At 40.8% G+C, this 26,052-nt stretch overlaps 2 protein-coding genes and 1 long non-coding RNA gene across 3 annotated transcripts in view; 1 reads left to right on the top strand and 2 right to left on the bottom strand.

Annotated features, from left to right (window-relative positions):
- Positions 1–26,052, top strand: part of LOC117000553 — a 118,980-nt gene that overhangs the window by 43,478 nt on the left and 49,450 nt on the right. The window lies entirely within an intron of this gene.
- FETUB (fetuin B) lies at positions 72–10,196 on the bottom strand. The gene is made up of 7 exons (XM_033068212.2): positions 9,574–10,196; positions 5,137–5,247; positions 3,668–3,755; positions 2,978–3,144; positions 2,026–2,139; positions 1,052–1,135; positions 72–594 (listed from the first exon to the last, which is right to left on the bottom strand). The coding sequence occupies exons 1-7, from the start codon at positions 9,793–9,795 to the stop codon at positions 178–180; spliced, it is 1,203 nt and encodes a 400-aa protein (XP_032924103.1). The 5' UTR covers positions 9,796–10,196; the 3' UTR covers positions 72–177.
- Positions 13,510–20,034, bottom strand: AHSG (alpha 2-HS glycoprotein). The gene is made up of 7 exons (XM_033068214.1): positions 19,831–20,034; positions 18,434–18,544; positions 17,213–17,297; positions 16,214–16,377; positions 15,817–15,930; positions 14,968–15,048; positions 13,510–14,134 (listed from the first exon to the last, which is right to left on the bottom strand). The coding sequence occupies exons 1-7, from the start codon at positions 20,032–20,034 to the stop codon at positions 13,859–13,861; spliced, it is 1,035 nt and encodes a 344-aa protein (XP_032924105.1). The 3' UTR covers positions 13,510–13,858.

Below are 26,052 nucleotides of genomic sequence, written 5' to 3'. Positions count from 1 at the left end.
GGAAAATGCCCGAGTTAAATTTCTTTTCCCAATTTGTCTTGTGCTTTCATAAAACTGAGAATGCCAAAGATGAGGACTGCAATGAACTATTTATTTGTTTGAAGATGTTACACAGATTGATAACCATGCTGCCATTCTGGCTGTTATTGTGTTGACGCCTCAACTGCTGGGTGCTGACTAGACTGCAGCAGGCTTTCTAGTTATCAAAGGATGGAGAATGCCTTCTGCCTGCTTTGCTTTTCCTGGGCATGAATCTGATAGAGAAGGTTCTTCAGGAAAAGGGAGAATAATTGGTCCAGTGACTGGTTTGGTCAAGTCTGGTTTGTTTACTTGAGTTTTTTCTCCATCACTACTGTGGGCAGATCCCACAGCCTTGGGAGGCACTGGCTTTCTGTCTTTATCTTCATCTTGACTTTCTCGTAGGTCATGGTAAGTGATGTCCTCATCTGAAGGGGGTAGAATTTTAACCCAGCCCACTGTTTTTTCCAGGTGTGGGGAGAAAGGATCGGGATCTGAAGGAGAAGCCTGTTGATCCTGCCTGGATTTTCCAGGTGTCTGATTAGCTTCCTTGTCTTCCTCTTCAGTGGCAGGATCCTAAATAACAAGGAATAAGCATTATCTAAATTGAAGCAATTCCAGGTTCCTTCAGATGTGAAGATCACCCTTCACACTAAGGATCTGCTGTGTCTCTAGTCCCCCAAGAACAGCTACAGAAAAGAAGCTCAAAGGATAAATGGATGTAACTACTTCTTGTGCCAGTGGAGATGGGTGCATGAAACTTGGGTAACTACAGTAATATCCCCTTGCATTCCCTTTGTGATTTACACATTCTGCAGGTTTGCCTCTATACTCACTCTATTGCCTTTTTATCACCCAACAACAGTTTGTTTTATCACAAGAGAGATTTCTTCCTGATCTGGCCTTCTCACTTTCTTGAAGCACAGGTCTTTGTGAATAAGAAGTCTTAAAAAAGGCTAGGTTTTCTAAAGTTCAATACCTGTTTTGGAAAGGAGTATTATCCTTGCAATATTAAGATTAGATTAAGAAATACCTGATGACTGTAGATTTCACAGGATATTCTGACATACTCTTGCGAACGACTGTTTACTACAGAGCCTTTGCAGAAACCGATTTTCTGTAAGAAGAAAATACAAGCATTTTTTTCACATGGAGCCCTGATACTAAGCTGCTATCTTGTAAAATAAGTGATTATGAAAGGCTGAATAGTTATAGCTTCTAAGTATATTTGTAGAGATAAACAGCTTGGGCAAAGTTTTATTTTGAGATTGGCAACCTCACAAAGGCAGGCAGTGTTTTGATAAAGGCCTTGTGTTTGCAAAGGAGGGTTAGGTAACACAATAGCAAAACTAAGCTGGCTACTTAAGGCCAAACTACAACAGCTTGCTTAAGTTCTCCTGCAGCAGAATATCCCTATGCAGGCAAATTGTGTGTGGAACATAATATAATTTTCCACACAGAACCGATTTCATGCCATACTAGTGAAAGAAACCGTGAAAAAAATCCTGTTTCTAGTAGTTGTGTTTGTACTGTGCTGTAGGTATCATGGCTTGGATCTCACATAACATGGGGCTTGAAATGTTGTTTCTTGACAGCACTCCCATTTAGTCTTCCAGTTTCTCTTACAATTTTTTCCTCAGTTCCTAAATGTTTTCCTTAGCTGACCTGACTCTAGTATGAATATACTCTTCATGCATTCTTTGTGATTTTTTGTCTTTATCTGCTTCTTTGGAAGAAATCCTTTAGACTCATTCAGTTTTATAAGACAATGGCTACTCCACCTTTTTCTGGATGGTGTTTTTTGGTTTTCTTTGCTTATGGACCTCTGGTAAAAATTCAGAACTTTTGCTGAAATGTTTCTCTATTCTAAAGCAGTCTACAATCCATAAAAAGATGACTGTGGGTTTTGGTTCCTGTCTGCAAAGAGCCAAGGAGATAAATACTAAATATTCACTGAGGAATCATAGTATCTGGAAAACTGGTGTTTATACAAGGAAAAGTACTTACAGCTACTTCTGGTGGAAGTGGCTCACACATCGAGATGTCAGCGACTGAGTCACTTTTGGAGCAAGATGTCTCCTGAATTAAAAACTCCACAAAATATGCAGGACCAATAACCCACTGCAAATGAGAGACCAGTGGCAATTAGAACTTGTGCATGTGTCAGGAAGAATAAAGAATTCTACTGACCTTGAAACGTGAAAAACTCCTGCTAAGTCTGGAAGGAACAGGTGATACTTGGGGCATTACTGTTAGTTGTGTTACAGTGAATGTTTTTTTGCCAGAGCTGCTTTATTGCCTGGTCATTTTTTACTTCTTATATATGCACTAACTCATTTTAGTAACTCATGGATTGACACAGTGTAAATGGGTTTAGATTTTGTCATAAGTTAGCACCCATACAGAACTGCATAGCCAAAGACCCTCTTCAGTGTGTTGTTGACAATTTCTGTTAGTTTTAATGAACATGATAATTTTACTATTTCTGAACTTTGGGTTAGAAAATGGAAGTGACTAAATAGTATACTGTAGTAATATCTGACAGTTAAGACAAAGAAGAAAAACCACTTTGCTATCTACACATACTGAATTTTAGAGAGACTAGATAATACTGTAGTAAACAAAGAGGACACAGCCATGGGATCATGAGCTCTCTGTTAGTCTAAAATTAGTTCTAAACCATACTTAGACTCATTCAGGGAATTACAGGTATGTGTCAGAAGGTATGACTGTGCTTTGTTAATTACTTTCTATTAGGGAGTTGTGAAATCATGGTGGTGGAGGAAGAAGAGTTAACAATGAAGCTTTTTTGAGCTTTGAAAGCAAGTCTATGTCTTGGCTTTTGCATGAAGCCCCTTCCTTTTGCAAGAAATGGAATCAAGAGTCTTGGATCAAGAAGATCAGGACTATGAAAAAGGATTTTTGAGGGCTAAAGCAAGTCATATGAGCCTTGGCTTACCTGCATTGAACCTCTTGTGACATTGAGGACAGAGAAGTAATGAGTTTCTTCACTCTCCTCATTGAACTTGGCAAGACTTCGAACAGCAGCCGCCCGGTATTCAGGCTGAGTTGGAGAACCATCAAGTGGGCAGTCAGGACATATCGAAGAAATATATCTGCGTGGAACTTTTTATTCAAACACAATGTCTTTAGAGAAGGCATAACCATAAAAACAAGTTGACAGTGTAGGTCACTAAAATGCATCTATGCCCACAACCTTGCCCACTTGTCCTCCACTCCCCCAGAGGAAGAATATGTGATTTGCACTCCTCAATAATTTTGAATCTTTATGTATTTGCAGACCCATAAAAATGTTGTAGTGGAGGCAGACACTGAAGGCAAAATTCAACCTATTGACAGTGGGCTTGCTGTTTTTTCTTGCCTTTCACAAACCCACAAAAATGTGTTTTGGTTCAGAGGGTAAAAGCCCATATAGAGGCTCTGCTGAGTGTCACAAAGGTTAAAACAGTTATTACTGAACTCTTTTGAGCTGCAGCACCTCCCTGACCTTATGATCACTGACTTGAAAAATCAGGGCAGCTGAAGCTAATGGAGATACTGTAGTGTCATAATTACATTTAAAATTTAAAGTAATGCTATTTGGCAAAGTTTTTCTAGTTCTTTTGTAAAGTGTATGTTAAAGACATACCTGGTTGTAAAGTGCACTCATAAGTACTCAGATGAGCAATATTTCTTGCCTGATTAATGTAGATAGTTGCTTTGCATTGACCGTAAACCTAAAACAATATAAACATTTAAAAACAATTAGTGTTGCACCCTTTACTGATCATCTAGTACCTAGACAGGAATGGTTCATTTTCTTCTTGCAATCATAGAATTCTTTTCAAACAAAAGTTTCATTAATACTCAAATGACAATGAAGCACATTTCTAAGCATGCCATCTAAAAATAAAAGGCCACCTCAACCCCTGGTGTGATTCTGAGCTATACACATGCAGAGCTTGACTGCTGCATGGCCTGACCAGGGCCACTCTTCTGGCAGCTGAGAAGTGCCCAAGTGTCACAGAGTGCTCCTGGGTCTCTGTCCTGGGCTGGTTCTGTGTCTGGAACCCAAAGAGTTTAAACTCAGAGATAATTCAGAGTGTCTGGATCCAGTTACTTGTCTTCCACCTTCCCCCTTTTCCCTATAATCATAGGGAGAGTGGTAGGAAGGACCATAAAACTGAGTTTTGTGGCATGGTAGGGTCATTCTTGCACACAAAATCTCTGACTTTATGGCTGAAAAAAATACTGGCCTGTTAATATCCATTGTGCTTTTATATTTAAAGCTGAAAGTATATTCTCTGAGAGCTTCTTAGATATTCCTACATGTCAAGGCCTCTGGACATGCATTTCTTGTCTTCACTGAAGCCATATCAATCATATAGGCTTTGTGCCTTTTTTCTCCTGAAAACACTGTAATGAGAAGTAAGCAGACGTTTTTTTTCCTAGTTTTTAATTGAAAAGTTAAAATTGACTGGCCTTAGAAGCAGTTCAGGACAATTTAATCATAACATTCTCTTTTTTTTCTTTTTTTTTTTCTGTTTTTTTTTGATGGACCTTGTCTCTTGTCATTCTTCATTTTCTCAGAGTTTTTTCCACTTGTTCAGAACAGTTTTCATTACCTGTAGCAACAGTGGACCACCTTCTGTCTTTGCAGCTTATCTTGCTGAGCTTTCCTTTTTCTCCTATTTCAGTGCAATTTTTGCAAAATTGTCAGAATAAAACTGGAATTAAACTAAACCAAAAATCACATGTTATAAACAAGTGTGTTTATTTTATTACCCCCTTGATGTACTGTCTTTAAAATAAACTGTTGTAGGGTTACTATAAAAAAATAAACCATTATTCTAAATAGTGTCCTAGCATGGCTATTTAGTCTCTTTATTAGCTCTGGTCAAAAACATTACTTTAATTTTCACTTTTTAAAATAAATCTTACCAGTCAATAAATTGATTAGAAGGTATCAAGTAAAACTGTGGATATTATAAAATGGGCTTTGATTTTTTCCTAAGCTTTGTTGTCCACTAAAAATGCAATTGTAGGGATTTTGCAGTCACCTGTAGTACCTGAGTAACTAATCATATGTGAGATTAAATAGAAATATAAAATCCTTACAGTTGAATGAGCCTCTCTGGTGCTACAGTCCTTCCACAACTTTTTGCTGAGTACATGGCATTCAGTATCTACTACATCCAAGATGAGATAGAAGACAGAGCCAGTAATCTCCTGAAAACAAGAAACAAAAGAGTCACATCTCAGTTTTGTATCAAACAAAGTAGAGACTCATAAAAAGGAGAGACAGAGAAATGGAAAGCACACAGGTGGAGTGCACAGATATCCTCCAAACAGAACACTGTGACAAATGTGGCAAATCAGGGGAAATTCAGGTCCTGTTAGAGCAGGCTTGGTCAGGCAGCTAGCCAGCTTTATATAATGAACAATCCTGTGGTCAGTTTTATTCTTCTGATTCTGGTACCAACCAGAACCAAGAATAAAGACTAAAGATGTTGATGTTTTCACTGTCAACTGCATTGTATTGTCAGATGTCAAAGGTAGGTTATTTTGCCTGAAATAAGAATGAGATTATAAATACCACAACTATAAAAAAGTACTAACATGGAACATTCCCAGTAGGCATTAGAAGGAGAAATACCTTGTTTTTTAGGGCAGTGTCTTCTTCAAGTGTGGAAGGTTTGCACTTGCTGTAAAGAGGCAAAGGCTGTGTTGATAGAGAAGCTTAAGCTTCTCAGCTCAGCTATCAGGGAGTGCTGTGATACACCTTGCAGAGTCACACAGATGTCTCACACTCACTTAAAACTTCAGTCCAGTGCTGGAGTTCTAACCTGTGCTTAAGTCCAGAAACCTTTATTCAGTTCACTGCAGCACAAGGTGCACAAAGCAACTCAGGCTCAACTTTTGGCCAAACATCTTGCCAGGCAAGAAGTACAAGGAAGGACTAAAAGTACAGCTCTGTATATCTAGTGCTTGCATCATGTAGTGCAGGAAGATGAGATGCTGCATAGTGCAGCTCCTCATTCTGCTTCCACCTTTCCAGCATATTTATCAAGGATACAGCTTAGCTGGATCATGTTTTATTTATATCCTTAGTGGAAAGCTGGAAAGAGGGCAGCTGTCATTTATCCATCCTAAAGAACTTAGATGTGAGCGTTCGCTGTGTGTTTAGACTGAGATTTTGTCTTTATTGAAGGGGAGAAAAACCAAAGCTGAATGACAGCAGTGTTCATTCATCCCTGCTTGATTTCATTGGTTTGTGGAGAAAACATGAAATGGGGCAACAGCCTTGTGGAAGTCTGGGGCCAATGTCTGTATCATTTTGGCTTTAGTTATGGCTTCTGTTTAACAGTGACTAAACACCTGTCCATAGGGCCTGTAAAGCTGGAGTACTGCTGTCTTTTTTGTCTTCACACTGCTTAGAATACTGCTAAATGGTATCTGCTTTGGAGTTCTGGGTAGATCAAGAGATACAGACTACTCTGATCACATCCCAGAGATCTGTGGGATGGTGATTTTATGTGAGCTCTACCATATATACTAGTGATACTAAACCCTTTAAATATGAAAGGGCAAAACTAATAGAAAATAAAGTATTATGAAATAGTTTTGTTACCATTGTCTCTTAGTTCTATTCTTACATATACAACTTCTCATGCTTTCTACTTTTTGTATTTTCCTATTGTCTTTTTTTCCTAAGTGTTCTATAAAGTGATCTGGTAATGCCTTGCACTGAGATCTCAGGGCTTGCTTACACTAATCCTGAGGTTTAATTATAAGTTTCATTTTGAAGGCTGTGAAAAAAACAAAAGTTATTTTGACAAAGAGTGACACTGAGGTGCAGCAGTGCTGTTTGTGCAGTGGCGCAGCAATATCCCCACACCTGGCTGCAGAGATCCTTCTGTGGAAGGGACTAATCATAATTCTTGTTTATATACAAGATATCTAAATGTCACCATGATAATTCTCTTTAATATGATATCTAATACAGCTTAAATCGGTAAACACAAAGTAAGACCAGTCAAAAAGTAATTGGTATTTGCTGAAAATGTGTTTTTGAGTAGTGCAGCATTTGGTACAAGTTTGTAACTTTAAATATGACTTCTGTAAGCAAAAAGCCATCACTAAGACTATCCACATGAAGAAGAAATAGCCAAGAAAAATGTGCATCTTTAAGGAGTTTCATATTTGGAATTGGTGACTTGAACTTTCAAACTGGTTTTAAGGTATTCTGGAGGCAAAATTACACAAATACCTCATTAAAGAAATGTTCTTATAATCAAATGTGTTTGGTCTTAGATGGGTTTCCTCAGCTGAATCATGAATATTGATTATAAAGTATGGTGATCTTAGAAACACTAAATGCAACCAGGGCAGACCAAACTGTATTTCTTGTTGCCTATAGGTCTCTTGTATAATACCAGCTCTAATAAGCAGATAAGGTTATTACAAAGTCTACACATCTTTTGGTCTACCTGCTTCTGTATGTATCATCCTCCCCTGGGGAAAGGATAATTTGGGGCTTATTCAGAGCTCAGCAGATCACTGAAAGTTTAATCATCCTTATTTTAATTTTCATTAAAAGACAGTTATGCAAAGGCCTTTTGATATCTGCTTAGTATTGAATAAAAAGTTGTGTATCGTTCCATTGCCAAAAAGATCCCTTCCTCAGCACTGCTGGTGCCAGGCTGCAATGTGTGCTGGGAGCCAGAGGAGATGTGGCAGAGGGTGACCTGGTGCAAGGGAAAGAAATAAAATATTTTGGCATGTTTTATAGTTTTGGTTAAGTGCCTGTCAGTGAAGCTAATCATGAGTATCTTGTATGAAAGCAAGCTTTGTCCTACTTGCATATAAGTTAATAGCAGATGGCTCATTAGTTTCAATTAGAGCAAAGCTGAACCACAGGTTGCTTAAGGGCAGATTTGAATTTGAAGTAACTTTGAAAATGTTTTTATCCTCAGTACTGCTTAAGAAAGTGAGAGGAAGGACCACTGACTGGTGCAGGGGGAAAAAACTTCTTAGTTTTTTTTGAGAGGAATGGGAGGTGGCATAAGGCTGTTACTGTCCATGAACCCCTTGGCATTGCTGATTGCTCCTTATGTACTCAGTCCCAGCAGCAGCAACAATGGGACAAAGAGCTTGGAATGTCTAGTTTGTTATTGCCATGTCTTGAAACACCTTATTTACAGGATAGAATAATAGATTTTAAAAATAATAAACGTAAATAAGTAAATTAAACCCCCAGATCAAAAATGTATGTATGTTCTAAACCAATAAGTGAAGTCTTTAGGAAATTGAGTGACCAACAAATCACAGCCAAGGACCAAAATTCTGCTGTGCTGAGATATCTTTGGCACAGCTGAAGGGAGAAGTAGGGAGATAACTGAGGTGGTTTACAGCATGTCTGCACCCACCAAGCTGCACTCTGGGGTGGTCAATGGGGGCTCTAACTACTGTCAATAGGAAATAGCCCCAGGAGGGGGGTCTGAGTAATGAACTCCATGACACAGCCCCAGGAAGGGGTCTGAGCACCTAACTCCATGCTTGGTGATGGGGATTCTGGGCCAGCTCACATGCACCATGTGGAAAAATTCTGAAGAGACCTGATCCAGTTGTTTAATGGGCACATTCTGTCACCTGAGCAGGGCAATATAGAGAACATAGTGCAAAACACAGCAGAGCATCTTTAGCTGGGAGATCTCAGGCTGCTGGAGTCTCCACAGTGTGTCTGCAGGAGCCATGTCCTTGTAAGAGCAGCAGGAAGAAGTGTCATATCCTTGCCAGCACAGATCTTTAAGCATCTGCCAACAAGCCTAATTTTCTTTAGCGTTCAGAACTCAGCCTTTCAGGTAAACTTATGGGAAGTGAGCAGGCACTGCAGGGAATGCTAGCAGCAGGATTCCATAGTGCCTAATCTGCTGCAGGCCCTTGTGAATTCATTTCTGGCTGTCCCTAGTTAGTGCCAGTAGATTCAGTTATTGTAGCACAAAATCGTCATAAATTAAGCACACACAGAGAAATACGATACTTGAAGAAATGTGAGTGATATTCTATAGGTATTTCCAGTGTATTTTTTGCCCTTGAACTGGTTTCAGGTTTCTTCTGGAGAATGAGTCATCTTTTAGGGGTCTGTAAAGGAATTCCTTGGTCCCAAGCAGGATGTGCTTACACCTGTTAGTGCTCATATCTTTTGTGCAAAACACACGATGACTTACCAGCCTTTGCACTCCAACTGCTCAAGGCAGTGGGAGGAAGGTGTAAAATGAAATTAAATCAGAGTAGTGGTGTTTCATATCAAATTTGAACTGATGCCTGGAGCTATTCCAGGGGCCTGCAGCAGAGAGTCATGACTGAGATTTGCTCTCTAATTGCCCACAGTGTGATGAAATTGTTTCTAGTCTGTGCATAAAGTTGACATGGCCTCTGGAGTCCTGTGAATAGAGCTTGGCATTTGCCTTTTGAGATATTTCTTCATTCAAATAGATATTTCTAAGAAAAAGACACAGGGAGAAACATATATTGAGCAAGAGGGTGGCTTACCTGGGGCTGCTCTCGGGCGCTGACAATCCTGTAGAGGCTGAGCACGTAGCCCTCTTCTCGGTCAGCATTGATCTGGCGCAGAGCCAGGTCTGCAGCCTCCTCCACTGCAGCATCATCGCAGCTGGGGGAGAGCAGGGCAGCCCCTGCTCCTTGGCCTGCAGGGGCAGCAAGGCAGGAGCAAAGCACCTGGGTGCCAAAGAGCATCCAAACGAGCCAAACCATTCTGCTTAGAGAGCCAGTGCTGCAGATCAGGGTGGTCAGCCAGGATGGAGGGGCTGAGACCTGAGTGAGGTCACAGACTTTTATAGGGGAGCCGTATCTCTTTATGAACTTGTGCCCCTTCTTTATTGCATACTGACCATCACCTTTAAACCTACAGCTGCAACAGTAAACACTATGTCAATGATTACAAGGTTTCCCAGAAGTGTAGTTGTTCCCCCTGAGACCAGAGAGCACTTTTTCCTCCTGGCTTTCCATCTCTAATTTGGACTTCACTGGGCACATAATGGAATATTGACCTCATGGCAAGGGATAAGAATATACACACAAAGCTGCTTCCTTAAGAAACTAGATTTGCTTGAATAAACCTATGTGCAGAACAGGTTCTGTCAGAGATCCAGTTGTTCTGTGAAATAAAACAATGACAAAGGTCTCAGTAATTTGAACTGAAAATGGATAAATGCCACAAGGTTGACTGATTTTGCACTTTGTATTTGTTAAATGCCAACTTTAAACAAATTTATTGACTCTATTATATGCAGTCAGATTGGTTGTGATAGAAAGCTCAGTTTGGATTCATTCTGTGAGCATTTCTACTTGTCTGGATACCTACAGTTGAATGCTAACCCCTTAGCCCTGGGGGCAGTGAAACCCCTCAAGGGTCATGAAAAATTCTTCCCAGAGAAAATTTAGTTTGAAATGACAGCAGTGTGTTTTATGAATAATCTGTCAGGAACTCCATGCTGGAGACAAGGGGGAATAACTTTACAAGTAGCTTCTGTCTTGAAGATCTGGTGAAGTGACAGTGACTGTTACTTGGGGAGGATCCCAGTGAATGTCACTGGTTTTCTAACAAGAGGCAGTTCTGCAGCATTTCACCTGGAAGGATACCAGAAGCTGGGTTACCATGTCCCTGACTCTTATTTTTGTCATGGGACTCTGATTGCAGCTTTTTGCTGGACACCAAGTACCTTTAGGTTTGAAGATTCTGTTGAATGAGGAAGAAAAAGTGCAAGTGATGGGCATTATTGTCTCTTTGATACTACTGTGGTGTTTGGAGTAGTTAAAGATTTCTATATTGTCACTTTTTTAAACTGACTGTGTAAAGAATCTTAGCCCAGAAGAGTTTAAAGGATCTGGGAGACAGCAGAATGTGTCCCAGGGAATGTCCACAGAAGGCTGGGATTATACATACAGCCAGAAGACCTGCAACAGCACTGGAGCTGAAACTCTTCTAAGAAAACTTTGTTTGGTGGCAGAGGTGCAAAACTCCGATAACAGGACAGAGGAGGCACAGGGCTGCTGGAATGAACCCCTCACATGTTGGGTGAGGGATAATGCTCAGACTGTCTCCCAGAGGGATGGGATACAAGGGGTGAATGTTGAGAAGCACTGCTGTAGCCATAGTACAGGAACTGCAGAAGCAGCAATGCAGACTCGATCACATTGTTCCTTGTGCCTGGGGATGCTTCCCCTGCGGCTAAAGGATAATAACTCATTTTCTTTATCCTTACAGTGCATGGCATTTCTATGGAGATGGGTGCCAGTTAGTACTGGCTGTGTCAGTGCTTCTTATAATAGGGGATTGTTATATCCCTGACTCTGTTCTTTGTACTCTTCCTCTGCCTGGAAAGGAAAAATTTCTCTGTTGAAGTAGCTGACCTCAAAACATGGACACAGCTGGGAAATCTGAGCATGTCCAGCCAAAGCAGCACATGAAGTACATGGGCTTTCGCAAAACAGGGTCTGAAAAAGCTGAAAAAACATTGTCAGCCAGCAATGCAGACCTGGCAAAACCCTTCATGCTGCATTTCAAAGGAGGAGGCATTTGTATTTCATCTACCACCGTTTTGTATGTCTCATTGCCCAGAGAATCAATTGTTAAACACTGAATCTGTTACTAAGGCCCAGGTGCATAAAAATGGAGCTATACTGGTGAGAGACAAAGTGATTGCTTCAAAGCAGTCATGGAAAACAAATCTGTAAGGGGGCACAGTGTGCCCTTAAGAGGACAAGTGTTATGGACAAAGAAGATGAAGTGCAGCTACCAAAGTGGAATGCACAGAGAATTTTTTTTTCTTCCTGTTTTAGAAAACAAGGGAGTGGTTACACCAGGTACAGGAGAACATCTGTGAGGTATGGAGCCTGCAGATGTTTGTGCTACATATCTTTGCTTTGTGTGGTTTGAAAAGGCAACAAGAAAATGCAGCATTTCTGGATTTCAGGGATCCCCAGGGGCAGGGGTCCCTTCTATAAACTTTGTTTCTGCCATCAAAAAAATTTCTAAGCCTGGAAAACACTCTATCTTCTTTAAATTAGTTCCTATATCATTATATAGAAGACAATTTCTATCATTTAGTAATGGTGATTCCTAGTTTTGAAAAGTCTCATGTATCTGGTGTCACAGTGATGCAAAACACAATAGTTGCCTTTTCATTAACTCCTGTACTGTGTCTCATGCAGTGAGATGGGAAGACCACCTATCTTACTGCATTAGGAGATTTCTACAGCCTAATACTAGCACTTTTTGGAGGAATGGCTGCATGCAGGATATACTGGAGTCTTTGCTTTACAGAGAAGCAAAAACTCCCTGGGCCACTGACTGGCTGTAGCTGGTGCCCACAACATGCTTTCTGCAAAACTCAGCATTTGCTTGAAATGTGAGAGCAGCTACCTTCACAGGCAGAGCTTGCCCTCAGTGCACTGCCATCACATTGGACTGAGGTTTACAGAGTCTGGGCTGATTTTCCTTTTCTTTACACACCCAGCTGAAGCACTGGTGTAAGTGCCAATGACTTTTCCCCACTGACACAGCAGAGCAGAACTTTTCTATACTGTGAGCTGTTGCACTATCACCAAGAGCAAGTGTTAGTTGTGTTGCTTACTGAGTGCTGGATGGTTGTAACTAGGAGAACAGGACAGGTTATTTGAAACAGCTCAAAAATGACATGTGTTCCACAATTTTTTGCTGCCTGCATGATAATTATCTTGTAGCAAGTGCTGTTCCTAGTTAAACATTCATGACTGTCTTTGAGACTGCTCCCCAGGGCCTGCAGAATTCCAGTCTGGCTGGCAGTAAAGATCCTTCTGGCCCCAGCCCCTTATTAATTCTTCACCTAGAATAGGTTCTGCTTCTAACATGTGCCAGAAATTCAGGGAAGATATGACTGCTTGGACAATGGTAAATTGCCAGCACTGTCTGGGTCCTGTTATATGAGATACATACCAGTCATATAGTTTTTATTCCATTGAATTGGCATTTCCTGATATGCACACAGACCATGCAGGACCCCATGATTGTACTGCACCTGTGTGTCTGCTGGAAGACAGACAATACACACGTATTGCAGAGATTGATGCTTTCAGCCTGCCAGCAATGAGTGTGTCCTGACTCTCTGTTCTTTCCATAGACATGGATTCTCTTGTGCCATGTCCAAAAGTTTTGAGATATCTCTGGCGGATATCAAAAGTATGTACATGGTAGGAAACATTATAGGAGGAAGGGGAAAATACTTCTTTTCCTGCCACTTCTTTAGTATTATTGGTGTGTGATCAAAAGAGAGGACTGACCTGATTTTCTGCAGTGCTCAGCACCCACACATTCCAGCGAAGCTGATGAGAAGTACAGGAGCTTAATGTTTTTGAAATCAAGCCTAGAATATGACTCATAATGCTGTGAAGGAGATACTTACAACTAAATGAAAATATATGCAGATAGAAGGTAGCAAAGCATTGAACATTTTATTGTGAACTAACCTTTCAGGTGGTGTTTCCATCGCAACTACAACTGTTGTACAGCTCTTACAACAGTTTCACTGAAACAATATTTTCTGTATTTTAACTATATAATCCCTCTATGTAAAGTAAACTACTGCTGTTTGTTGCAATCATCTACATTTTGGAGCAGACCTTTCAAGACCCTGAGCATGACTCTGCTCTCTAGAGGGTAAAATTCATTCAGGCTCAGAGTCAAGTGTTCTCATCTATTTGTACTCGATGTTGTGGTCTGTGTGTTGCTGCTGCGCTCATCCCTCAGTTTGGATGCATTGCATGTCTGAAACACAGCCTAGATATCGAAATGACGAATCTTCCCAGGGCAGGGAGGAGGACGAGGCACAAAGCCAACTGGCCGAGGTACTTTGTCATGCTGAGCAGCCTCTGCAACTGCTCTCTTTGTTAGTGGTTTTGCTGAGAGCCTGGAACGCAAAATTTCTGAAGAGCTGGATTCAGATGCAAAAGGGTTATTGTGGGTAAGCGCAAGATTATGGTTTGTGACGCCTACAGCACTGGGTGCCAGTCCTGCTGATGTGTCTTGACCTGGATGAATGTAGGTAACTCCAGGCTGGAAAAGAAAAATGGGTCATGTTGGTTTTCAGTGATGTGGGGCTGGTGACGTACAGGTAATTGGTGCCTTAACTGGGTACCCTGCTCCTAACTAGCTATAGGTCTGCAACCCAGGTTCAAATACTCCTGACTATCACAGAAGTTTGATTTGCACTGGAACACATGCACAGGAATCCAGGAACACATTTTTATAGCCAGTGAATCATTAGGACCAAATTCTGTGCTATATGATCTTTCAGGGCCACCTGCACAGCTGGCGAAACACTCAAGACCAGCTGTCTCATTTTCTCTTTCATATACCTCTTAGACAGCTAATTACTGTTGAGTTACCAAAAGCTGTTGTCCATAGGAAGTATCCAACCACCACCTAGTCCTCCTGAGACCAAATGTAGGATAAAATACCTGGAGAGTACTCAGGTCAAGTGTGTATGTTTCTCTCCCCTTGCTACAGCAGTGCAGGATAAGGTCTCTGGATTCACTCATGTCTAAACACTAAAAGCCTCACAATGCTGATTTCTGTTTTACATTTATCTGCCACATCCCTCTAGCTGAGCAGAGTTTGGTTCCCTTTGCCCTGCTATACACGTGAATCTCCCAGATGGTCAGGAGGGCAAATTGTATCAAGCATGGATGGCAGACATAACTTAATTCCAAGCACAGAAATCCATAGGAAAATCAGGAGCTACCTTACCTTGGCTTTTGGTATATAAAGTTAAGTGATCACAGGTGTCTAATGAAATCTACTGAAAGAAGTAAACTCAAGATGATGCCTGTAACAGTACCAGTAGGTTAGAATAACCAGGAAAGCAAGGAAATATCTGGAGCTGGTACCTGATGTCCGTACAACTGGCAGTTCACCTGAAGGTCTTGTGAGGGACTTTTTACCAACACTGCTGTGCAGAAACCAAAATTCTGGCAAAGCAGAACACAGTCAAGAGAAAATTGTTAGAAAATAGAAGAAAGCTGAATTAGAATTTTTAATTTCAGCACATTTAGAAAAGGCTACTTCTCATGTTTTATCTGAGCAGTAAAGTACTTGCTTTTTAACCTGCTGGGCTCAAAAGCCAAGCTCTTTACTTGAATAAGCAGCAAATAAGGGAAACTCCTGTATTCTTCTACAGTAAGATCCTTTATATGTCTGGATATGAGGGAGGGAAAGAGTATAAAATCTAGGTAAAGAGCTTCCACCTCCTAAAACTGCTTAGGACTCTGTTTCATCAGAAACAGAATAATTTAGCATGATAAAGTATACAGTATAATTCTGAAGAGCATATATATCAGAACTGAGTGCACTGGAATTATAGGAGGGAGAAACTGCTTTTTTTTGTAATGTGACTGTGTGCTGTCCAGTGTAAAGAGCCTGATTTTCCCAGGTGCTCATTTTAACAATAAACAATAATATCTATCTCATTAATTAAAAATATTCTGTCTCTGGCCCTCAAGCCTTTTTCAAATGTATTCAAATCCATTTGAATTCAGTCCAGACACCTCAGAGAAAAGGGAAGGTGTGATATAGCTTTAAGAATGATATGTTGAAAAACATATCACGATGGTACACATCTCTTGCACTTTGATCCCCACAGGGGTCTATTCCTGCTCCAGTGCAAGCACATCCCAGCATGATGCTGCTTTTCTACCTCAGAGCTGGGGAGATTAGGGCTGATGTGCTGCCATACTCACAGACTGATCCTCGGGCAGCAGCTGACAAGCCCCCACATTGGCTTTAGCTTCTTCTGCAGAGCAGTTCGTGGCACCCACAGCAAACTCAGTAGCAACAACGTGCGCTGGGTGATACTGATAAAACAGGAAAAAATTGTTTAACTGACTTTGCATTTGGAAACTGCAGAGCTGCTGAGAAAAGATAAAAGGCAAATGTGGCTTCATCTCCCACTGAAGTGAAAGGGAATCCTGTGGCTAAAATGACACATAATAGTTGGGAAATTAAAAGCAAATCAGGAGGGCGAATTAGAGTAAGCAAATTGTCTCTGTTTGCAAGCATAACTAGGTAGCAGAGCACAATTACTGCAGATGAAATATTATGTTTACATGAAAGGCTGGGCATAGTTCTAGAAATTACCTGTATTTTGGCTCTTCCGATCTCGAGGAGTCTGAGGTAAGAATCAGTGGTTTTGCTGTTGAAGTCATTGAGTGCAGCTGACACTGTTTCTAACACCTCTGTGTTGTTCAGTCTTGCCAGCAGTGGACAGTCAGGGCAGACTTTGAGAATGTCTTCACTGGAGTCTGCAGGAGGAACAGATCATGTTTTGATCAGATTGTGAATTGTTTAGAAAGGCATTACAGACCTATTCAGTAACACAAAACACAGTTTAAAAGTCTGTCCCAAATTAAAGTGGCAGGAATTTTTCCAGTGCAGGCTATAGATGGCAGTGTGTCACACAACTTGGCCGTGCAAGTCATTCTGCAGGGAAAAGTGCTGTGGACTTCAGCAGCACATTTTATACTTACTCAGTTTTTCATAGATTTTCTTTCTGGAATCCTCCCTATGGCACCAGTGAAAAGGTGCTTCAGCTCACACAGGGAATGGTAGAAAAAATGAAAATATTTTAACTTATTGGAGTTGTGTTTATGTGTGTTATTTCAGTCATCAGTTTTGACAGTAGTACTGAAGACATCTCGTACAGAGCAAAGAGATCTCACACTGAGCACACAGAATAGACATTCTGCTTTCCCATGGCAGCATTGAAAATGCTGGATTTAGTAACGAAGCTGCATCTGCCAAAGGGACTGATGATCAATAAGCGCAAGTAAATTCAGACCAGCAAGGAATCAAATTCTTAAGGTTAAACTGCTGACTGAAAAGACTCAAATCTGGGACTTGCTCCCCAGTTAGTCTTACAGTGTCTTAATTGTCACAGTAAGGAGGAGCAAAGAGAAACAGTGGGTTTGTAAGGGAATGAAACCAGAAAAGGAGGCTGGATTTAGTAAACCCATTAACTGTTGTGCTTTATGCTGTATTTATACCCAGCAATTTAGAATAAGAAAACTACTGAACTGTAACCATTGCTACAAAAATACTCCAGCCTCTAGATTCAATCCTACAGAACAAAGCCTTTACCTGCATGTGAGTGGCATTTGCTAGCAAGTACAGACAATGTCCCATCCACCTTCTGCAGTTTAACATCACAGTCACCCTCAACTGCCTAGAGAGAGACAAAAATCAAAGGGTTATATTGTTCAGATAAATTGGATTTTCTGATAAAGGGCCACTAAATTAAAAAGAAAAGATCCTGGCTGACCATTCCTGGCAACGTTGGTCTGGGCAAAGGCACTGCTAGGCATGTCCTTATTCTGTGATTTTGTAAAAGGCAGATCAGAGCTACAAAATCTGGATCCAAATCTGGATCTCAAAAGTATCAAAAGTACCAGGGTAGCAAGATTGTGGACATTTAGTGCAGGTTTGTCTATCATATAGAGCAAAGAATATGAATACTTATGAATTAAGACCTTGCACAGAGCTGTTTGATAACATTCTCACTAATCTCAGCTGGTCAGTGGCCATGGTAACAGCAGAGTGTGCTGCCTTGTGTGAGCAACATGATCCAGCAGGGAGGAGATGTCAAAGGCAAAGCTGGAGGCACTGGGAAGAGGGAACAGTTAGAGTTACCTCCCCCCCAATGGAAAATAGAATCTGAGCCCTGACGAATACAGGGGTAGATCATGATTCATATTTAGTGAGCTCTGTGAATTGGGCCCCATTCTAGAAAACAGCAGGCTCAGACAACATTTCCACAGCTTTGGTCAGGGAAAGCGTCTCACAGTTGGATCACACTTGCATAAGAACAAAATATCTGAGGCCAGTAAACTCCAGCTGAGCATTACTTTGAAGGCAGAGCCCTATCTGAAGGGAATAGCTCATCTGCAGTTGTTATTAGGAAAAGGTGGCTTGGTGGAATTACACCAGGTAACAACCCACATGTAGCCAAGGGAAGGGTATTTTTGCACAGATTCACAGCCTGCCCTGTCTGTGGTTGGCAATGAGGCAGTGACATCTGGGCTGAACAACGGGACTGAATCTGGAGCCCCTAAAGCACTCATGGACTGTAGGTGGGATGTTACATTGACAGAGATCTGTCTTCTTCAGATAACAGGAGATGAAAGAAATCCAGGAGTGAAGTCCTTCATGACTTGGAGGCAGTGAAGCCAGCAAGGAGGTTACAAGTGGTGGGGAGTTATAGGCTGTTAGAGGGATATGACATGTGCTTGGGAATCTGGTGATAGCCTGGCCTCTGGCATCAACACATCGGACATGCACCTTTGGCAGCGTTCAGGTACTCACATGTTCCAGAATGCTCCTCACTGTGCAATTTGCAAGAGGTGTAGGGCTGAGAATAGGGCACTCAGTCTCCAGTAAGTCAAGTTCAAGAAATATGATATCCTTATTTGGCCCCTGAAAGAAAAAAAATTAAACCATTGGAATTGATGTAATTTCTTCACACAGGATCACAAGATTTCTTCCCTGGGGCTGCACAGGGGTCTCTGTTGCTGACTGTCATGGGTGACTCCAGGTACACACCAGAGTAACTGAAAAGGTCTTTGCTTTTTACTTCATAAAAAACCAGGACTTCAAATCTGGAGTAAATCAAGATAATCACACTGATTTCATTCCAGCTAATAAGGAACAGGCTTACAAATTTTGGAAAGTCAAGCTTGTATGTAGTGAGTCAGTTGTCTTAAGTTAATTTTATGTTGTTCAGTAGTTTTAAAAAATCAACAGCTTTCTTTTTGATGAAAAAGCTTTCTATAATCAGATATCAAACAAATTCCAGTGAACATTGACCTGTCTTGTTTGGTCCATTGGAATTACACTGTATTGTACCAGTTCCTTTGCATCTGTAACATAAGACACAGTTCCTGGGGTTCCCTAGGTCCAAGACTGATTCTGACTTTTAAACTAATTAAGTAATTTTAGTGTAAAAGCATTAATATGAGCAAAGCAGTGTCACCAGTGTTTTTGTGTGGGTGACTCTGGACACACTTCTAATCTCATTTATGTCTGTTGTAGTCTTTTCTAAATGTATCTTTTGGTATCTTCTCTTTCATAACAAGTAGGAAACAGCCATGGAGTTTCATTATTTGGGACTATTTTCCATGTTTTAAGAGAATCAAAGGTTCTGAAATGGCACATACATCGTATTCATGACCATTTCTATGGCCTTTGTAGATGCCCACAATGATAGCAATAGATCCTAGAGAAAATAAGCCACTGTTATTTCCATTTAGACCTCTTGTCAGCTCAATGGGACATTAGGTAAAATTAATGCCTACTACAAAATCACTAATAGCATGGAGTTTTGATAGGTATGTATTTAGCCAGTAAGTAATTACCTGTATCTCAAAGATTATCCTCAGTTTTTCTCCAGATTAGCTACTGGGTTTATGAATCAGCACCTGGAATGATCTGCTGTAGCAAACATGCTGCATTTGTAAACCTAGCCCTTTCTAGCATTGCACAAAAACTGAACATTTCCCCCTCCCTGTCTGTTCTGCTCTTTGAGAAATACATTCCAGTGACCTGGATTCTCCACTGCTACCAGGTGTCCTTGCCCCATTTAAATCAACAGAGCCATGCTGATTTCCCCATGTGGGGGGATGCAGCCCTTCCAGGCCCTTGTGCTGTGATTTCCAGACACCCCCAGGTGAACACAGCGCTCTGCCTGCAAACTCCTCACTTACCTGGGGTACCACACGGATATCCTCGATTCTGTTTAAGACAAACTTGTATCCATGATGATTGTGGCCATTAATATAATTCACAGCAACTTCAGCTGCTGCTTCAGATTCTGGGTCATCACAGCCCAAGGGAGCAGGGGGAGCTGCTGGTACAGCTTTGTGAATTGGAAGCTGAACAAGCAGTATTAAAGCTACTAGTGCCTTCATGGCACCTGAGGAAAACTGATCCCTTTCAGAAATAAAGATCTAAGAATACAGCTCAGATGGTAGCTAGGTAGCGAGAACTGGGGCCTCATTTATATAGTACATACCTCAGATTTACATGAGCACACGCCTGATATTTGTCCCAGTTCCAAGACGCATTGCAAACAACAAAAGAGAAAAGTAAATGTTAGGACATCAGGCTGACTGATTAATTTTGGCCAAAGTAAATTTTATCAGGTAGGATATTGCAAAGTCCGCTAAAGCAGCTTAAGAAGAAAGCGTCAGCAAAAATGTAACACAATTTTCAGACACTTCTACCAAACAAATAGTGTCCATGTAAGAGGAATGTGATCCCTTCTGTTAAATGTGTAGAGATGCTAATGCTAATTAAGCTTTCTTGTAAACAGAACACATTCTGTTGGGGCCCAAATCTCACCAGACACCAATCTAAATTGTGAGATCAGTAGCATGATAATTTAGAAAATGGAATTTTAAGTAGTTCTAAGGATCACATTCAACAGCAAATGTAATTGAATAGCAACTTTTGCTACTGAATTTATTTGGAATAGGAAATGAGGCATAGTTCCTAAATCCTTTGCATCAGCTCTTTCTTTCTCTGAATAATCTGAATATGTCCAATAGTTCTTGGAGTTTTATTTTGCAAAACAGGCATCTTGTAGGGATGTTTCTGGAATATGTTGTACAGATTTGAGGATTTGGCAGAAGATCCTAAAGACCACAAAGTGTTTTAAGGAGAATATAGAGGAAAATTAGCTGCTTAAATGCTTCGGAATGCTGGATCCAATTTTATATTTACATTCACAGTGTACATATTTACAAAAGAGTAACAGGATAAAAAAATATTCTATGTAGCAGAATAAAGCATCTATGATGTGTTCAGCATTTCCAATCTTTAATTTAAGGTGAGATGACTTTGGCTGGATATATTCTAGCTAGACAGTCTGGCTCAACCAATAGAAACGATTTTCCTGCAGGGATTTCAGAGCAGGTTTCTGCCATCCATGTCAGGGCAGTGATCAGGCTGCAGAACAAAAAAGGTCCCTTTCAGCTTTAACATGTCTGAATCTCTGTTGTAACTTTTAGAGCTGAGGAACTATCTGCAGATTTGAGATGAATAGAAGGACTTCAGCATGGTTAGAAGTTGTTTTTTTACTTTAAGTAATAAGTATTTCTCATCAGCTTACACGACATTGTGAGAGAGGGTAAAAGTTTTGGGGAAAGAAGCAGTCTTGAGTCATGTCTCTCTCTTGTAGAATCTATGAATACAGAAAACACTATAAATAGAAATGGTTCAATTGGACAGATTACGTGATAAAGAAGGAGAATAGAAAGAGACTAAAAATGTTGGATGATTTGCTTCAGTTGTGTGGCACGATGTGTGTTTTGTATGCTAGGATTTGCAAATTGAAGAGATTTGTGGGGAAAAGAAAGGCTTTTTCTCTCTCTTGCATTAAAAAAATTGGTCTAAGCATGATTTGTTTCTTTTCCATGACTTGAAGCAGGTTTTTTTGCTATTTGTTCTGTTGTGTGGATGATCGTTTGTTTTCCTGACTTTGGCCTGGAACAATTAAAGAATGAAGTTTTGGTGTCCCAAAAACACACTTTAAGTGTTCCTTGTGGATATCTTTTGAATCACAGCAAATTTATTTAGAAAGATAGTATTTTACTCTTTACTGTTAATGTACAGTTCAGTTTCTAACCTGTAAATCTTTTAATTCACTTTTTCCTTTGTGTGGTATGAAACATTGAGGTGAACTTCCACCAGGTGCAGATTGAAATTGTTTTTCACCTGAGTGACATATAATCATTCCTGTGAAGGACTTAAAATATTATTTATAAATTTCACGTGGTCATTACTCAGTTTCTTAGATTATATCTTTTCTATTTCCAAATTGCAAATACTGTAGGATGTATAACATTTCTGCAGTCAAGCTCTACATATTCCTCAATATAATACATAACCCAGTTCAGTCAACTTCAGGTTCCAGTTTCAAAGAACAACTTAAAACCTCAAATAGCAAACAGGATTTATTGTCTTCTTTCTTCCCTCTTCATTGTCACTCACATTCCATATTCCATTTACCAAGCAGGACAAAAAGGAAATTCTTTGAAGCCTGCTGTACCTCTCCTTAGTTTCTCTATAGGCTTACTCAAGCCCTTCCCCTCTTGGTGGCTGTGGACTTTCTTTGTTCAGAGGATCAGAAATGTGCCCACAGGATTATTAATGTTCAGTGCAATGTGGAATGTTTGCAGTTAGCAGGTTTTGGGTGACTTGTGATATGTGTGCAGAAATTTGTGTTTGGTTTTTATGTTTGGGAAAGGAGTTTAAAAATGCAATCAGGTCGTTTGGGTACAGGTAATATGACAAAGGAGCCTTTCACCTTTTGGGTACAGACTGACACACATCTGCCTAATTATTCCCTCTGAAAGTGGGATTGCTGGTGTCAGTTCCCTGCAGACCTGTGGCCCATCACAGCTGGCCTTTTTGCAGCACCCTCACTCAAGAGGCAATAATTGCAGAGATAACTTCTCACTGAACTCAGGGCAGACCTATACTCCCTCTTTCATGCCTGAGACATAGTAACACATTGTCCTATATTTGCAGTAGTGGCTGCAAATAGTTCTTACAGCACAAGAAAGTGAGCTGCATCCCATGGGCTCCTGCACAGAAGGTGACAACTCCACAGAAGTGACAAGTCTTTCACAGCATCACAGTATCCCAGAATGGCTGACTTTGGAAAGGACATCTGGGCATCACCTTGTCCAATCCCACCTTGAAACAGTCACCCAGAACCATGTCCAGGTGGATTTTGATTCTCTCCTGGAAAGGAGACTCCACAACCTCCCTGGGCAGCCTGTGCCCATGCTTGGTTGTTCTAGCAGCAAGGTGTGTTTCCTGATGTTCAGAACCTTCTGTTTCAGTTTGTGCTGATTGCCCCTGGTGCTGTCACAGGTATCACTGATTGGAGTCTTGCTCCACCCCTTTGTACCCTCCTTGCTGGTATTTACAGCCATTAAGTCCTTCCAGGCCTTCTGCTCTCTGTGCTAGGTAGTCCCAGCCCTCTCAGCCATTCCTCACAGGAGATGCTCCAGTACTTTAGTTACCTTTGTGGCCTTTTGCCACGCTGTCCCCAGTGTGTCCCTGTCTCTGCCCTACTGAGGAGCCCAGAACTGGGCACAGAAACCAGGTGTGGCCTCACCAGTGCTGAATACAGGGGAAGGATCCCCTCCCTAAAGCTGCTGGCCATGCTTTGCCCAGTGCAGCTCAGGCTGCTGTTAACCCTCTGTGCAGCAAGGTAGCATCACTGGCTCAGCTGGGTGCCTGCCAGGACCCCCAGGTCTTTTTCTGCCAACCCTTCCAGCTAGGTGGGGCCCAGCATGTTTTCCTACATGTGCTCCCCCAGGGGCTGGATTTCAGACTTCTCACTGAAATTCGTGAGGCTTCTGTCAGCCAGTTCTGCAGCCTCTCATGGTCCCTCTCAGGGACAGCATGACCCTGTGGCATGTCAGTCACTTCTCCCAGTTTTGCTCATCACCCAGATCACGTTGAACAGGACTGGAGCCCAGTATTGGCCCCTGTGCTGCACCACTGCTTGCTGGCCTCCATCTGGACTTTGTGCCATGGTCAGCACCTCCAGGCCCAGCTGTTCAGCCAGTTTTCAATCCACCTTAATCCACCTTTCACATCAGTGGTGTGAGACTCAGGCCCTGGTGAATTAGGTTGCCTGAGAGACTTGGCAAGGCTTCACTGCAATGGGAGCAGAACAAGCTGGGTTTACTGCACTTGTTATATAAAATATAGTATTGATTCTATGCTCAGAAATTGAGGCTCCACTGAATCTCAGTTCTTAATAATTCATATAAGCCACAATGGAAAGGTGAGTTGATGGTTTTCTATTTTGCTTTCTCTCTCTTTTTTTTTTTTTTTTTTGGTTGGATGCTTGGAACAGCTAGTGATGATTGGAAACTTGCTGCCCCTGTTCAACTTCATTTGGAAAAAAGCAAAGAACCACTTCCCTAGATGTCAAACTGACACCTTCCTGAGCTTAAAATTCAAGCAAATTAACCAAGCAAACAGATAAATATCATCTTTTTAAAGCTTCACATCAAAGTTAAACACTTGTGGGGATTTCTGAGGCTCTCTTTTCAGATTACTAAAACGTCATTTTTTGGTAAAGCAGACAGAACTGGTCCAATTCTCTGCACCACATCAAAAGATGCATTTCTGAGCAGTCAGGCATTGTACAGTACTGCAAAACTTAATCACCTTTTGCTTTACACTTGATTAAGTACATTACTTTTGGATCATCGAGTTCACAAGATATTGGAACATCAGGGCTGTCTTCTATATAGCCATCACCTACTCAGAAACCTGCACGCAAAGGCAAGAAAATGTCTGCAGGGAAAATGTCAGAAAGTTAAAGTCACCCATCTTGTCAGAGCAGCATATTGCTCCCTTAAATGACAGTATAATCAACATTTAAAAATAAAGTGTGTGAAAACCCATAGAGGTCTGAGAAAAACCTCAAGACAAATTAGACTAATTGATTTGCATAGTCTTATTGGCCCCTTTCCACTACATGGGCAAATCTTCAGCGGATGTAAATTGGCTCAGAATCACTTCAATCCGACTCCCCCATTGTCCCTGTAACAGGAATTTCAGGCTGAAGAAAAACTGTGAAGTCTGAACAGTTTTACTGGATTGTAATAGTAGAATATTATATGTAAATTAATTTATTTTTGTTAAATATGAGAGTCTTTAGGAGAAGGAAGGCTGACCAGGTGCCCTAGCTTGCTATGCTATTTGCAGTTGAGAAATTTCTTACTGTGAGATATAAAGTGTGCAGACATGGCTTCTAATTTGAGAGCCTCTAGTCCTGGGTGTCCAACTAGAGATTCTTTTTCAGTCAGCTTTGCTGATGTTAATCTATAATTCTTTATTTTCTTTCAACTGTAGGATAAAAATCGCTATTTTCTCTTTTAATTCTGTGAACTGAAATAACTCACTGAATTTTGTAAAACTGTTTGGTATCACATGTATAAGCATGTATTCAAAACATTAGAGGAATCCAAGAGTCAGGAAAACCAGATGCCAGTCAGTAAAACCTTAGATAAGACTATTTCCTGGACTTATCAGAAATGTAGGAAAATTGAGAGGGTTGAAATTTGATCTTCTGGATTTAGTATTTATTATTTCAGAGACATTTTTCATTGGTTAGAATTTCTTTTTAAAAACTGCATTGCTTTTATTTTTCTTTTCCTTTGAAAGAGCATAAAAGTTGTCAAGAATTTTGAAATTTTTAGTGAAATGGAAATTTTAATTTTTGACCAGCTCTTCCAGACAAAGCCAACCAAGTCTATTTCTGTTCTGTTCTCTCTTGTGCTATTTTGCTCTTCTATTGTCTATGCCACTGAAATACTTGAGTGCCTTCCAGAAGTACATCAACTGACAAAGCTAGCACTTGTTACATGAAAGTCTATTCTCCTTCTCTTCCCAGTGGGAAGATTATATAAGATGTTTTGTCTTAGTGAAGTTTTTGATTGATTTAAATTTTCCTCCCCATTTCCGCATTTTCCCAGCTCTGTGTTTTGATGTTGCAATCAGCACCAAGAGCAGTTTTATGAGTTGAGGGTTTTCAATCCCCTGATTGACTTACCCTGTGTTACACTGACCTGGTATGGGAGACCCCCCCCTTCCTAAATTTGTTATACTTTTTTACCCTTTTATGGAGGTCAAAGTTATTTATGTTGCCATGCAACTCTAAACAGTGGGATATTTTTGCTTCAGCCCTGCAGGGATGTCATGGTTCTCTCGGTATCATTCCTGTGCAATTTGATGGGTGTGGGAAAGCTGTGCTGGAGATGGATAGGTGGCAACTGTGAAATCAGAGATTAGCAGCTGCGGAAGGAGATTTGGGGGGTTTTGGTTTTATGTTCTTATGCTATAGCTTGTTCTTCCAGTTTATATGGGTGTTCCCTGATCATTGCTTCACACCAGAA

Source organism: Catharus ustulatus, chromosome 10 (genome assembly GCF_009819885.2).
Source record: "Catharus ustulatus isolate bCatUst1 chromosome 10, bCatUst1.pri.v2, whole genome shotgun sequence".
NCBI classification, from domain to species: Eukaryota; Metazoa; Chordata; class Aves; order Passeriformes; family Turdidae; genus Catharus; species Catharus ustulatus.
This window is presented reverse-complemented; position numbering and strand designations above follow the sequence as displayed.

Bases quoted from the DNA above. Each gene is read 5' to 3' on its own strand.
- AHSG (XM_033068214.1), bottom strand. From the start codon at position 20,034: ATGAAGGCACTAGTAGCTTTAATACTGCTTGTTCAGCTTCCAATTCAC. The intron at 18,545-19,830 runs GTAAGTGAGGAG...TTTTTCTTTCAG, and splicing joins ATATCCGTGTGGTACCCCAG to GGGCCAAATAAGGATATCAT. The intron at 15,049-15,816 runs GTGAGTATGGCA...CTGCTTTGCCAG, and splicing joins TGCTGCCCGAGGATCAGTCT to AATTTTGGTTTCTGCACAGC.
- FETUB (XM_033068212.2), bottom strand. From the start codon at position 9,795: ATGGTTTGGCTCGTTTGGATGCTCTTTGGCACCCAGGTGCTTTGCTCC. The intron at 3,145-3,667 runs GTATGTCTTTAA...TTGAATAAAAAG, and splicing joins TGAGTGCACTTTACAACCAG to TTCCACGCAGATATATTTCT. The intron at 595-1,051 runs GTATTTCTTAAT...CTTGTTATTTAG, and splicing joins GTGAAATCTACAGTCATCAG to GATCCTGCCACTGAAGAGGA.